The sequence below is a fragment of the Ursus arctos genome, unplaced genomic scaffold, assembly GCF_023065955.2.
Source record: "Ursus arctos isolate Adak ecotype North America unplaced genomic scaffold, UrsArc2.0 scaffold_1, whole genome shotgun sequence".
NCBI classification, from domain to species: domain Eukaryota; kingdom Metazoa; phylum Chordata; class Mammalia; order Carnivora; family Ursidae; genus Ursus; species Ursus arctos.
The window spans coordinates 97,909,407-97,924,683 of record NW_026622763.1 but is presented as its reverse complement, the minus strand read 5'-3'; the positions used below and the strand labels follow the sequence as shown (position 1 = coordinate 97,924,683).

Below are 15,277 nucleotides of genomic sequence, written 5' to 3'. Positions count from 1 at the left end.
ACAGGCTTGTTTCATGTGTGTTCTAATAAATAATGACTGTGCCTCCTACCATGGATTTGTAAATCCAAAGCCATATATTTTATTTGCAGATTCAACTGGCTGATTTCAGCACAGGCTGTTGGGTTATCCTGTAAATCTGAATTGTATTATAGTGATACATTGTAAATAAACATGGGAAATAGTCATCTTCTTGAGTAATCAAAGCAATGTAACCAAAGGCAGTCTGAGTTACTCTTTCCTTCTTACTGAATTAGCAGGAAGACAAACCAACAATCTCGCAAGTCCCCAGTGAGCATAGGGCATGCGCTTACAACTGCTGTAGCCAGTTAGACGCAGTGGTGTGAGGTAGGGCAGCACTTCCCCGAACCATCGGACCACCTCTGTCAAGAACAGAATGGTCTGTTCTGAAAGACTAAACAGCAGCTGAACTGTCCTCTTCAGCAAGTCTTTGTCCTGAGAAAGAGACCATAGTTGATTTGTTTTCTTTAACTTAAGGGTTGTAGCCACCAGATGCCATGTGTGTTTCTGGAATGAGAGCCAGTGTGGACAAACCAGCTGTGAAGGACATTAATGGCACAAGTGGGGGAACTCAAGCATGGAATGAGTGCGAGATGATATTAACGATTGGTATTAATTTTCTTGGCTATGGTGTTGTTATTTTGGCCAGGAAGGAAAATGGTTTTTTCAGGCATACCTCCTGAAGTTTTTAGGGATGGAATTCCATGATGCCTGTGATTTACTTTAAAATACTTCAGCAGTTTAAAATGCATAAAATGAACCAAAATATACTATGTTACCTAGAAAGTCTATTCCTAGGAATTTTTCCTAAGGAAATAAATTGACAAAAATGCATCAAAAATGTATAAAGATCATTATGCTGAACAGCAATGAGAAATAACTTGAATGGCTCATAGTAAGACAAAATTAGGTTAATTAATTTAATTAAGATTAACTCAATAAGCTATCATTTCAAAACATTTCAAAACAACAATTAGAGGGGCACCTGGGTGGCTCAGTCAGTTAAACATCTGACTCTTAGTCTCAGCTCAGGCCTTGATCTCAGGGTCATGACTTCAAGCCCTGTGTTGGGCTCCATGCTGGTTATGGAGCCTACTTTAATAATAATAATAATTAGGAAAATAGCAGATTTGGAAAATTACTTATAACACAATGCTGATTTAAAAATCAGAATATAAAATTGTGAGTCTTATTTGCACATTGTTACACACATGAGAAATTGTATTAGGGTGGTAGCATTAAAGGTGTTTTGTTTTCAATTCTTCCTTAGTGTTATCTTTTCAATAGAAAGATTGTAAACAAGTACTAATAGAAAAGAATGTCAGGTGCTGAAGTTGGAGGTTTTACAGATGCACTGGCTCAAAGACCAATCCACAATTACTCAGATGTTTGATTCTTCTTTCTTTAGGACATCTCGGAGTACCCGGGGAGCAGGGCTTTCCCGGTGTTCAAGGGCCCACAGGACCACCCGGAAGGCCAGGCCTACCTGGTGCCTCTGGACCACCAGGGTGTCCAGGTATTTTGAAAGGGGCCTGGAAACTTCCAGGGCACTCATCTACCTTCTAGTGGATCAGAAAGAGCCAATCTTCCCTTACACCCAGTTTCAGATGGGATTCTGCCCCTTCCCAGACCTGTGACTTTGGACAAGTCACTCACACTCACCTGTTCCTCATCCGTAGGGTGGAGCTAGTCCAGTCCCACGGGGTTGGTCTGGGCGTAAACCAAGCCAACACCTGTTAAGAGCCTAGCAAGGTGCCAGGCACAAAGTGATGGGCTGACAGATAAAAGCTCCTTTCCATCCCTCCGTAATCCCCCTGCCATTCAGATTCTGGTTTTCTTTTCTCCTTTAGGCTTAAGGCACGTATCACATTGACAACACACATTTTAATGGCTCCTCCTCTTGCTGATTCAGAATATAGTGAAAGTTTAAAATTATAAACGGCAACTGTAATCATACCAAAGTGATTTGCTCCATCTGAGGTTAAGTGTAATTTTCTCTCTAGAGTCAGGAGGTCTAGGGGAAAAAAGTGGTAAGACAATGTTCCCAGTTGCCCATCTGTGAAGAGCAGAGATGACCTTCCCCGTTAAGGTGACTCATATCTCATCTCGGTGTCTGCAGAACTTCCCTCTCATCCTCAGGTAATCAAGGGGTGCCTGGGCTGCAGGGACCTCCAGGAGAAACGGGGGATCTCGGGTCAAGAGGCATGATGGGAGATCCAGGGACACCAGGTCTTCCGGGAATAAAAGGTAAGTGGAAAGGAAGCCCGACCCATGAGGGGTGCTGAGTGATGCCGCTCCTGGCCACGGCTCCTTCCTCTTTCCCACAGATGCCCATTAGCTCCTCCCTCTTCTTTCTCACTCAGAGCTTCAGGCAGGGCATTGAGGCTCTCTGCCTGCCTTCTACCAGAATGATGGCACTGACATCTTTGAGAACATTTCCCCCAACTGTTTTCTGTAACGTTCGGGCCTCTTCACTTATTCTCTCCTTAGATAGTTAAGCTCCTATTATGTTCTAGATTGTGGGTTAGACACTGGGTGTACAATTCTGAAGAGAATAGACATTGTTCCTGCCTTCACGGATCTCACAGTGTAGTCAGGGAGATGTATTAAAAACATTCGTGTAAATAAATCTACATTTACCAATTGTGATATGTGGAAGGAAAAGAATAAACATGCTATGGAGAAAGAGTTACCAATATTGTTTATCTTTATTAGATAAAGAAACTTTTTTTCCTGGTTGAATTTTTGGTCTTTATGGGTAATAGTAAACTGGTTATAAGTTTGGTTACAATAACACCATATATCCTACCATACGTCCTATTTATTTGTTATTAACAAAGCTTCATGCCCCTCCATTCCTCCATGGTACTTACTCCTTTTCAGTCCATTTCTTCCATTTTAGAAAAAAAAAATGTTTTGCCTGGGTACTTTGTGTACAATTCCAGCATAGCACCTATGTCCTATACATGTGTATGTTTAGAGGTCTTCCTCACCAAGTAGAATATGATTTTTATATCCTTGGAACCCAGCGGATACCCAGTAAGTCTACTGGATGGTTATGGTATTTTTAAATTTGTGAATAAATTTATAAATAGAGGCCTGGACAAATAGAAGGAAGGACAACCGAGCTAGTAGCTATGAAGTTGAGGGTCTTCGCTTGAATAAGCAGATAAAGGTCAAGCTTTACTTGTTAGATTTCTATAACTAAGCTCCTCTCTCTCCTCCTTCCTCCCCTTAGCTTCTACTAGTTGACTCATCCCTGTACTAAATTTTGGTCAAATGGAAATTAACTCCATTCAGAAGAGTTGGAAACCCCCCCCACTTTGGGCGTAATTGTTTTATTGTTTTGAATATCCAAATTAAAATTTTCCACACTTTCATCTCTTCCCTCACCAAATAGCTTTCAAATACTGTTTGTCTTCCAACATGCAGTGGTGTGGTATGTATTACCTGGTACAATTCTGCAGAGAGGGAGGTCCTTTATTTTGGAGAGCTGGTACCTTATGTATTTCCATGTAGCCAAATATCATTTGGCTTCTGGTTCCCATAACTAAACATGACATCTTTGTACTGTTCTTCTCCGTCTTCAATAGCATTTAATGCAAAGTCCAGGGATTTGTGCTGAATTTAGGATCTCAAGCAATGTCATAAATTTTTTTGAGTTAAAAGTTGATCTAACGATTGTGGCTGTTTGCTGTCCCGGGAAGCCCCATAGCCCCTGTGGGGTGTCCTCTGACACTTTTTTGAGTGTCTAGAAGATGAAATTGGTGAAAACCCAAAAGAATACATTTCCATTATTAACCACTCCTACTGCATTTCCCCTCCATCTCACCCTCCTAGTTTAATAAAAATAGCAAGGATTTTCAAACTTCCCAGTGCCATAACAATAGCCACTCAGTTTGACTAAAATGACCAGGCTGAGGTTACTACTGTTGATTTGTCCTGCTCTTGAATTAGTTTGCATTTATCACACAATTGCACTATGATATGTTATGAAAAAACTAATAGCCAATGACGTTGACTGCGTAACAGAATTAGTCAAAAAATAATCTCCAACCACACAGAGTTCTGCACTATAAAGTAATGAGTTTGTCAAGAGAAGGTGAGGAAATGAGTCTGTCAACCCAAATATTCCCCCCAGCATACAGATGGATGCCGTAGTCTGCTTCCTGGCCAGGCAGCGACACCGTTTCTCTGCAAACAGCCCAATGAATGACCGGTCTCTAAACACCAAACCAAACCAAACCAAACCAAACCCTGAATATATTCCTAAAAATGAAACCATCCAAAGTATAAATCCATTGTTGCAGTTTATCCTGCTGATATAAAAATGAACCGCACTCCAGCAGAAACACTTTGATCTGAGAAACTAAATATTTGAAGTATGTTCTAAATAAGTCAAGGGGACTGATTTTCTTGTTTGAACAAACCAGCTGTTGAACTCCGAAGCTGTTTGCTCTGCTGGAACGGGCCATATGGATTCTGAGTCCTGCCTGTATTCAGGCAGATTTAACCTCTAACTTAAACATATGCTAAAAATGGCTTGATTTGTAGATTTAAATGTTCAAGCACATATGCCCTCTAAAGGGAAGACACTCTGTTCCTTTGGGTGTTCATGAGATTGGAATAATGAAAACCTGAAGACAGCTATCTGCTCCATGACAACAACTGTAAAGATATGGAGTGGGTTGTCTTGGCTGGTGGCAAGCAAAATGTTTCCTCAGAAAAAAAGCCACCTCGAAATGTCTTTTATCTGGAAAGAAATACCATGCATGTTACAGCTGTGGAAATCATGGGAATGTTCTCCCCCCTTCTCTACGGAGGGGGGGTGTCCCTTCCGGCCCTGCCCCCACAGCACTTACCACTCCTGAAGTAATTGCCCATTTGTTCTGTCAGGTCAGGGACTGCTTCTCTCGTGCTCTCCATTGTCTTGTCAGCAGCTGTCACCGAGTACATTTGGGACTGGAAACTCCGGGGTTTGGGAGACCATGTCTTTATGCTCTTGTGCCTCTCCTCAGTTGGCACTTCTCTAGTTTCTGAACTAAAAAGCATATATATTTTATTTCAGAATCTGTTTTGTTACATTTTCAAATGTGCTTGACCATTACCTGTAGTTATTTGGGTCCCTTTCCCATCGGCTTTCACGTTCGGGTGACCAGATGTCTGGGTTTGCCTGGGACGAAGGGGTGTGTCCGGATGCCAGAACTGGGCAAGCCCCCCCCCCCAGGGATGAGGTGGTCACCCCATTAAAAGTATAAACCTGAACAAAGGCCACCTGGGATAGAGTAGCATTTTCAGGCTTTAGAACAAGAGAAATCCTCAGTAAGAACCCAGTCTCTGAGTGGGCTGGCTAATCAGGAAGGAGGCTGTGATTCCCATTAGGGCTGGAGCAAGAGGTTGGAGTCTCTGATGGTGGGGAGGGCGCCCCAGCCCATGAGCATAGGGAGGTGCAGCCTTATGTGAAGGGTGTTAAGCAGGAGGACGGCCAGAGAGGTGAATAAAAAATCCTCATTACCAAGGAATGTGCTTTGTGAGCCTAATCGCCTCTCATCTGCACTGTATATATTTTATGCATGAACAACTTTCTGATTTAGAGATGGGATTGATAAAAAGCTTTCAGTAAAAAGGAAAAATTGCCCTTAAAATCCTACCCAGATATAGCTGCATTCAATTTAGAAAGATAACATTGGGTCAGATAAGGGTCGGCCAGTTCAACAATGGTGAGGGGCCGGGCCTGTGACAGCCCAGGATCTGGATGCGTTGATGGGACAATGGAGAGTTGGCAGAAGCTGAGACATTCCACCCCAGCTAAGTCCCCCAAGCCATCAATCTTGGTGGCTTCAGCTGGAGATCAAAACACATTGAAATAGCAAAGTGTTCTCAAAAAATTTATTATCATTTCAGATAGATTGCAATAAATATCCGGATTTGGCAGATGAAGAAGGTCTGTGTGTTCTTTTGGTGCAAACTTGAAACGTTGGCTCATTAAGAGGAAGAGGATTGAAAAATAAACTCAGCCAGGACTGTGAAAAATGGTTAGGAAATCAGAGCTTTAGGAAAAATAAGGGTCCATCTTGGGGGGGGGGGGGTTGGGGATGAGAGAATATGGCTCATTTGCACCAATCTAAAGTTTGAGTTTAAAATAGAATAACTGTCCATTTCAAGGACTCAGAATAAATAGAGTGGAACTAGCTAAGTGTTCCCTCTTTTAATAAGAAGCCCACAGAGGACTTGCATTAATGAGTAGAGAATAATTAGCACCTAAATTATTTATACACAAATGTATGCCTCTAACTTCTCCAAATCTTATTCCTCCCATAAATCTTTTTTTTTTTAAAGATTTTATTTATTTATTTGACAGAGAGAGAGACAGCCAGCGAGAGAGGGAACACAAGCAGGGGGAGTGGGAGAGGAGGAAGCAGGCTCCCAGCGGAGGAGCCCGATGCGGGGCTCAATCCCAGAACACTGGGATCACGCCCTGAGCCGAAGGCAGACGCTTAACGACTGAGCCACCCGGGCACCCCTATTCCTCCCATAAATCTATCAAAGAAGTGTAACATGCAAATAGAGGTTGTACCCCCTCCTTCCGACAGCTTTCTCTCCACCCATTCATGCCCCAGCCCTCCCTGTGGCACATTTTCTCATTCATTCATTCATTCATTCATTCATTCATTCATGCTTCCACTCACCCATTCAACCAACACTTGTTGAACACCAGCTGTGTGTCAGGAGACATCCTAAATGCGGGCATGGGATGACTAATAAGACCCGATCTTGCACTCAAGTAATTTACCCAAAGTAATCCAGTCACCCAGAGACTTGCATGTTGCATGGCGTGGGACAGACACCAGCAAAAGGGCATTGAGGGAGCTCTATGCAGGCACCGTGGGGTAGCTGAGGGCTGTTTGACGTGTGCTAGGGCGTTACAATTGCAAATGACAGGGATGTGGTCCTAACCTGAGTGATGGGCTGGCTGGCTCTCAGCCTTTGATGAAGATCCACCGATGAATTTGGAAGGTCACCAGGTTTGGCCAGGGGCTGAGGAGAAGATTCTTTCCCCCCAAGTCAATGAGACAAGACATGTACGAATCACCTGGCGGAGGGCTCAACTCCCAGAAATATTCTGTACGTATCAGTTGTCTGCCTTCTTCCCTTCCTCCCTCACTCCTTCCCCTCTGTCCCTTGTTTCCTTCCTCTATCCCTCCCTATAAATCTATACACTTATGTAAGTATCTATATAATATAAATGTATTATAGATACTTTAAGCATTTATATATTAATGAATCTATAGATTTATAGGTACTCAGTGTTCAGTGACAACTTACGTATAGTCAGGCTGGCTGATATCTCCTCGGAGATATCACGGACGCCTGGCAGAAAGAGATCATACCTAATTACAGAGACTGGAGTTTTCACTGATCGTTATGAAATAAATTTAGTTTCAGTAAAGAGGTATCAGGGTGGTTCATTTTGAAAGAAGTAGTGGTAAAGAAATGGTGCCAACCAAACTTGTCCTGCAAGCTTCTTCTTTCTGAGTAGCATGGACTTGAAGAGAAGTTAGGTAGGTCATATATTCCCTAGTTTGCCACAGACCCCACCTGTCCTTATTGTCTTACTACCTTTACCCAATTAGATCCTGAAGAAATTAGTATCTACAGACCATGGTGAAGTAATAGGTCCTGAGCCTGGGAGGAAGGAGGCCTGGGTTTGCTCCGGTCCAATCTCTTGTCTCTCTCATCTAGGATCAGTTCATTGTTGTAGAGCCTAAGGTCCCTTCCTACACCAAGATTCAGTAATGCTAGACTGCATCTGGATAGAGAGGGAGATGTCCACCATATGGTCATAAACCAAGAGCAGTATGTTAAAACCAAAGAAATGTATTAAGCTGTCTTATAGAAAATGTCCATCAAATGAATGTGTTAAGACCCACTGGCATGGATTTAGCCTTGATAGCGACATCTAGACAGTGCGACCTCACGGCTCCCGCCTGGAGAATCTGTCGGTGGCCATCAGTGAATCGTCCCCCAGGTGGTGCCCTTGCCTGGTGGCTGGTGAACTTCAACACTGGGTCTTCCCTGGTGAGTCACAGGCCTGTGATGTGTTTCAGGTCCCTCCGGGTCGCCCGGTCTGAACGGCTTACATGGTTTAAAGGGTCAGAAGGGAGCCAAAGGCGCTTCAGGTAAGAGAAAATCCTTTGCAAGAGATGGAACCGCAGTCAGCAGACTGTGAGATACTGCTGGCATTCCTCCACTGCACACGATCTGGGGAGGCGAACTAAGAAGCTGGCTTAGCTGAGAGACACAGTATTGCGCTATGATTAGTAGTGAAGACGACTTCTCTAAAAGGGACCCCTGAGAAACCCCAGTTTAAGAAAGAAAGGTTGGCTAACAGTGACTTTTGTTGATGTCGCTTGGGACGATCTACTGAAAATATTCTGAGTAATTGCTTAGGTGGAACTCAATTTTTAAATGTTACAAATAACAAATGGGAGATTTTTTCTTTGGGTATTAAGTGTAGCGATGGCGAGTACGACCACGTGGGTCTAATGAGTACTTTCCGCACCCCCGATAGGCTGCAGCTAAAACAAGTCCCCTGGGCACCATGCCTTGATCTTTGCTACCCCGAATGGGCTCACCGTCAACAGGGCATTTGAGCTCGTTCTGGTGTCTTAATGTAGTGCCCGGTTGTTGCTTTAGCGTCTCAGAAAAACAGCTCACAGTCAGACAAGGCGGCTGGATCAGACACGGAGGTTTGAGGGTCCTTGGGCAGAGGGTTGGATCGTCACACCACCGGGTTGGACGCCGTTGCTGGGACAGAGACAGAACCTTGATACAGTGTGGAAGGCCAAGAATTAATTTAGGTCACATAGGATTCATTTTGGCTCCTCCAAATAGTCTGATAAAATATGTGCCTCACCCAAGAAACCAATGGCATTGTCCCTTTTCAGTGTGGAACGCCACAGTGTTGCTATTTACATGCTAGTTTCCACCTTACATTTCAAACCAGTGTGCTCCCAATTCCCTATGGCTGGCTCTCATTTGGTTTCGCTCTTGCTGGGGTGGAGGTCAGAGCATTGATCTGCTGTTGTTTTTTTTGTTTTTTGGGTTTTTTTTTTTTTTGGTTTTCTTTTAACTTGGGAAATAACCATAAAATAAGCCTATGGCCGACCTGTGGCCGTCCCTGTGATGGGGCGTAAGAGGGTACGTGACAACCGACCCACGAGAGTCTGCAGCCTTGCCAGCCACCAGTGCAGCAGGTCTGGTCAGTCCCAGCACAACCCGCTGAGTCCCTGTCACCCCGTCCGGAAGGAGTTCTTTTCCAGGAGCCTCAATAGGGACAAACAGGGAGAAGACGTAGTACTAATGCTGTTTGCCTTGCCAAGGTCTGCACGAAGTGGGCCCACCTGGTCCAGTGGGCATACCTGGGCTGAAAGGAGAGACGGGAGACCCTGGGAGCCCGGGAATTTCTCCCCCAGGCCTTTCTGGAGAAAGAGGTCCCCCCGGTCCCCCAGGTAAGAAGCAGCATGCCTTGCCCCTCTTAATAACTAAATCAAAACCTTCCAAGTGTGACAAGGCTGACATCCGAACACGTCCCTCCTCAGGGAGACCTGGATCACCTGGTCCTGCAGGTGCCGCAGGAAGAGCTCCTGAAGGGGACGTTCCTGACCCAGGTCCACCCGGAGATCAGGGACCTCCTGGCCCCGATGGTCCAAGAGGTATGAGAAAATCCTGGGAAAGCATGGTGACACTCCCTTCCTTAGACGCTGCCAGCTCTGGAGGGACATAGGACCAGAGAATGGCAGAGTTGAAGCCCTTTGGCAGCCCCATCAGTCTGGCAGATGGAAAAGGCAGGAGTTGGGCAGTGCCGGGCCATTAGGACCAGGCCCTGGCCGGAGCTGTCCCTCACCAGCTCTCTGGGTACACGCTCTGACTCTGCGGGCCTCTCCCGGCGCCGGCGCCAGCGTGATGCTGAGCACAGGGGGGGCAGAAGCATCCAGCAGGAGGGAATCTCACGCTGCCTGTGGGTCCCCAGCACCTGCCATGTGAACCACCGCCCCTGGCCAGCGTGACCGTGCCTGGGCCTGGCACACACAGCAACAGAGTCTCTGCAAGCGTTGCTCGCAGTGCATGTTGTTCCTCTCGGCACGTGGCAGGGACCAAGTCCAGCAAGGCAGTATTTCACGGAGTAGGGTCTGACCGGAGCCGCCTGGGGCCTGGGGACGAGAGCGTTGGCGCCATGGGCTTTTGCAAAGTGCCGACAATCCTGTCCCTAATAGCTCCCAGAGCTCCTTCAGACAGCTCCAGCCCACTGCCTTCATGTCTTCAGGATTTAGACAGGATGGGCTAAAAGAGTATGTGATTCTATTTGACGCTGAGAAAAATTAAAATGCTCAAAAATACGCTAGGCAGTGTAGGAGCTAAGTAGGAGTAGAATTTGGACTCACTTTCTGGGTGTAGACACCTGTCTTCAATTAGGATTAAAAACATTTAATTGAGTGAATATTCCTTTTCCATCAGCCAGGTTTTTCTCAAAAGCCTGTCATCTATGGGTCTGTCTGTTTGCCCATCTGTCCTCCTGTCCATCCATCCATCCTTCTAGCTATCATATTAAAGCGGTGGGATGACAATGCAAAGAAAAGCCATAAAGCCCTGCTTCCAAAAGGACCGGCTTGGAAGGGAAAGAAGGCTTTCCTCAGGCTCATTTGTCTGACGGTTACTAACGGACCATTTACACCATCTCCCAGCTTGGGGCTCCATGAGACAACCCCTGTTTCGCTTCTGACATAATTGACTTTTTTATTCTTCTCATTCCCTCCATCTCTTGCTTGCATTCAGTTACTTTTCTTAAGAAGCTCTCAGGCTGCCTACAGTCACATTTCTCTTTGTCTGAATGAAGCTATTTGCCTCCTCCCTGTGGTCAGGAGCACCTGGGCCCCAAGGCCCTCCTGGGAGTGTTGACCTTCTGAAAGGGGAACCAGGAGACTGTGGTCTGCCGGGGCCTCCAGGTACCCCGGGCCCACCCGGGCCTCCAGGACGCAAAGGCTTCCCAGGATGTGATGGAAAAGACGGCCAGAAAGGTAGGAATGCAGGTGGTTCCTTAAGTAGTGCATGAAGGCTTTTGTTATCTTGCCCTTCAGGGTCTGGGGTTCTGCTCCCCGGGGAGGTAACTTTATTTCCTATGGATGTAGTCACTGTGTTTCCAAAGTGTCCCGACTTTCCCAAAGAGTCTTAAGGTTTGGGTAACAGCTGGACAAGTAAGAAGAAATCCAAGTTCATCTTCAGACCCTACTAACATACTTGATAATCTTCTAGAGCAGAACTGAACAACAGAAATATAATACAGGGGCACCTGGGTGGCGCAGTCGTTAAGCGTCTGCCTTCGGCTCAGGGCGTGATCCCGGCGTTCCGGGATTGAGTCCCACATCAGGCTCCTCCACTGGGAGCCTGCTTCTTCCTCTCCCACTCCCCCTGCTTGTGTTCCCTCTCTCGCTGGCTGTCTCTCTCTCACATAAATAAATAAAATCTTAAAAAAAAAAAAAAAGAAATATAATACAAGCTACACGTGTAATGAAAAGGCATGGTAAACACATTTTAAAAAGTAAAAAATGAGCAAAATGAACTTTCATATTTCTTTTAACAATATATTCAAATATTATTGCTTTAGCATATCATCATTGGTATAAATTATCAATGCAACAATCAGGGCCGTCTGTACAAACTACTTCCTCTCCCAGCTAAGACGCTCTCCTCCCCAGCTTTGAAGTCTGGTGCGTGTTTCATGCGTATAGGACAAGCCAGTTTGGACACGCCAATTTCAACTGTTCAGTAGCCACATGTGGTTGGTGGCTTCCGTATTGGACAGTTTGGTTTTAGACTGCTGACCTTGCTCTTTTATATTCATGAGAGAGTCTCCATTATTGAATTCCCCTGCTATTTAAAGCTAAAATATATTTTTTAAATTCACTTTTACCTAACTGCTAATATTTGGGGATGTTAGTCTTTGGTCACCAGGTTTCAGAGAATTATTCAGTTCATAGAACTTTTTCATTGAAAAGGAACCAGTAATCGTTATCCATCTTAACTCCCTTTTGGCATAGATAAGGAAGCTGGATAGAGAGGCAACTGTCAAAGTCAGCCCAATAACTGGCACCCTGCCTGACTTCTGAACTGAATGTAAAATAAAGCAAAAGATTAGGACAAAATTGAAGATCAAAATTACCATGAGGCTGCCATGAATACAGTGCAAATGGCATCCCTGTAATGGTGCAGTACACAACCTGCACAACAGTACACAGCAACCCTCTTCAACTTTATTAGAAATAAAATCAATTGTAGAGAATGTGGCTTTTATCTGCAGGTATGTGGGCTTCCAGTTAGGGAATCCCATAATTGGATAAACATGCTAGCATGCTAGTCACCAAAAGGAACCTGTTCCTTTCCCAAATAAGACATTTCTTCTTCCCATTTGCTCCTCTAGAGAATGAACCTCTACCTGGAAATATTCTTCAGGATGGGGAAAATAGTATGCAGTATAAATAACAGTGACCAACAAAAGGATATACAAGGACTTAGAAATATTGATGAAACCACTAAGCATGCTTCTTAACTCCCATTCCAGTGGGCATATGGTCCAAAGAGGGTTTAACTGTGGAAAGGAGGAGGGAGTTTCTTCAGTTTACCTTTTCAGACTTAAACAGTGGGAAATATTTGATCCATTCAAAAACATTTGTTAGGTACCTACAGGAGTATAACCGTGAGCAGGATTAAACTGTCCCCACTCCTGCTCAGTGCAGAGTTTCATTGGGGCAGACAGACACTCACACTAAAGGATCCATCAGTATAAACTGAGCAGGTGCTCTGAGTAAGGGCCCCTCTTCCACGACAGCACATCGAGAGCAAGTGGAGTTGGGCTGGGGTCCCAGACAGGGCTTCCCTGAGGACGTGAGGCTTGCCGGGCGCAGAAGAAGAGAAGGAACCGCATGCTCGAGGCGCTGAGTGGCTGGCGGGGCTGACACGGGGGATTGTGAGGAAGAGAGGCCAGAGCCCAGGGCCAGGACGCACGTCGTCCCACATGGCCGAGCACCGTCCCCTATTTTCCCTTCACTTCCAGTCCTCTGTCTCCAGAGAAAGTTCAGGATGACAGAGCTTTTCATTCCATTTAGTCTCGTCTTGATCACGAGACCATTTTCCTTACTCCGTTTGACGGACTCTCGTGTTTCCTTCAGACAGAGACAGCTCTTCTCAGCTTTACTGAGAAGAAAAAGTGAGAGGCTCGTCTGGATTCCCGCCTTTGCCCTGAGCTCTGTTGGGGTGAATCTCTGAGTTCAGTCCACCTGACTGCCGTCGTCTTGATTTCGATCCATTCCTGTGTCCCCGTCTTTATGTTCCCTTTAGGACCAATAGGATTCCCGGGGCTGCAGGGGCCACAAGGACTTCCTGGCCCCCCTGGGGAGAAGGGTTTACCTGGCATTCCAGGCAGACAGGGGCACCCCGGTCTTCCAGGTAAGCTCCTAATGCCTGCTGATCTCACCCAGCAGCCTACAGACGGCCTTTTGTTTCAACATTTACCGTGAGGGTCGGCTTGAAGCACGTAATTATTCTGAAATTGCCTGCAATTGCTCACGAGTTAAGCTGCATTTATTTCAGGCCTCACTACACAATCTTATGTTTGGTAAACTAATATTTATTATTAGATGGAGTAAGTTTGCAAATTAGGAGTTGATTTTACAGACAACATTTCTAAGTTAAATAAATCTGTGTTCCCTCACACAAGAGGCAAAGACTGATTTGATTACTGTATGGGAGGACCGTACTCATGTCTCTCCCTGAATTCCCATGGATTTTCCTAGATGTTTATTTAACTTTTTCTGTAAAATACATTAGTTCCTACAAAGACGAAAAGGCTATTCAATTTAAGCTCAGTCGACAACATGTTTTCAACGTAGGGTCAGAATAGGCCAAGGAAGAGCTGGAAGGGCAAGCAGACATGCGTATTTGAGATCTGCAGAAGTCATATCTTTTGAGATCCTAAACCAATCTTATGGTAATGTGGTGTCCGTTCGGAATACCTTACAATCCCTAAATTAGCTCTGTAGTCCGAAGACTGAATAGATCGCACTGCTTTACGACGGACCTCAGAACAAGATGACAAACAGCTCATCCTTGGGTCCATCTCCTATCCTATAACACTTGGCCAAATAATATGAAGCCTGCCAACAAACAGAATTTCTACGTATGTTAAATTAGGGCATATTTCCTGTAAGAAATCAACTCATTTTATATGGTGCAAGAGAGCTTCATTTCACGTCTTTCTAGACGTGCAAGCTCGATGACTAAATCATAGCTGCTCTTGTCAGTAACACAGATTGGACTTCGTTATGTCAATAAGATGCTGTCATTCTGCGTATCATTGATGCCGTCCTCAAGTTATTATGTATATTCTCAAATAACCCATTTCGCTTTTGTCCTAACTGACAAATTTAAAATCTCTTTCCATTGCATGAAAATCGTTGCGTGGCTTCACCTTTTGACTTTGGACCTCTCCAGGTTCCAGAGGTAAGCGCTGCTATAAAATTGGTAATTTCCTCTAAATCTGGCTTCTACTTATTTCCATACTGGCCTTTTCACTGTACTTGTGAGTTACACTTTGTCACGTTTTCATAGATGGGGTGCTGTGATTACATGAGGCGTCAGTGCCTCCGCTGCCTCATTACGGATATGGTAACCCCATATTAGAGCGTCCTAAAGCCGAGTCTCTTATAGGTTGTCAAGGCGGAGTCGACACTCAGCTTACGTAATTTCAATTCAGGCAGAGTGTGAGTGCTTCCTCTGTCAAATGCTACAGTACAAACCCATGTAAGTTTCTTTTATAAATTCTACAATATAAATACATAGACCATCCCAAAAATAAGTAGTATCAACAACATGAAAAGATGGGTCCTTCACACCTAGTAAGGGGCTATGACAAGGTTTTCCCATATCATCCAAGTCCATTTCCAAGGAGCAAATTTCTTTGTGTGTTACCGTGAAAATGCTGTTATTCTTTTCAACTACGTGTTCACCACAGTGCAGAAACAACATATTATTTCGTGTCTGGGGTTTTCAAAGAGACTCAAAAGAGTTTCATAAAAGAAGGAAAGAAACACATGGAGTGCATGCATTTGTTCTTTCCAGGCATCCTCTTATTAACCTTAGTGAAAACTTGCCCTGAATGCAGGGTGCTTACACAAGAGACACTTTGGCCCCTGCCATTCAGCTT

General features: G+C 44.8%; 1 protein-coding gene across 1 annotated transcript in view; it reads left to right on the top strand.

The window, feature by feature from the left end:
• The window catches only part of COL4A4 (collagen type IV alpha 4 chain), a 122,557-nt gene that overhangs the window by 90,616 nt on the left and 16,664 nt on the right, over positions 1-15,277 (top strand). Inside the window, exons 37-44 of the mRNA XM_026491803.4 lie at positions 1,427-1,534; positions 2,158-2,265; positions 8,127-8,198; positions 9,402-9,530; positions 9,621-9,734; positions 10,941-11,096; positions 13,414-13,521; positions 14,566-14,574. Coding sequence (XP_026347588.3) covers positions 1,427-1,534; positions 2,158-2,265; positions 8,127-8,198; positions 9,402-9,530; positions 9,621-9,734; positions 10,941-11,096; positions 13,414-13,521; positions 14,566-14,574 — 804 coding nt within the window. The remainder of the gene's footprint in view (positions 1-1,426; positions 1,535-2,157; positions 2,266-8,126; positions 8,199-9,401; positions 9,531-9,620; positions 9,735-10,940; positions 11,097-13,413; positions 13,522-14,565; positions 14,575-15,277) is intronic.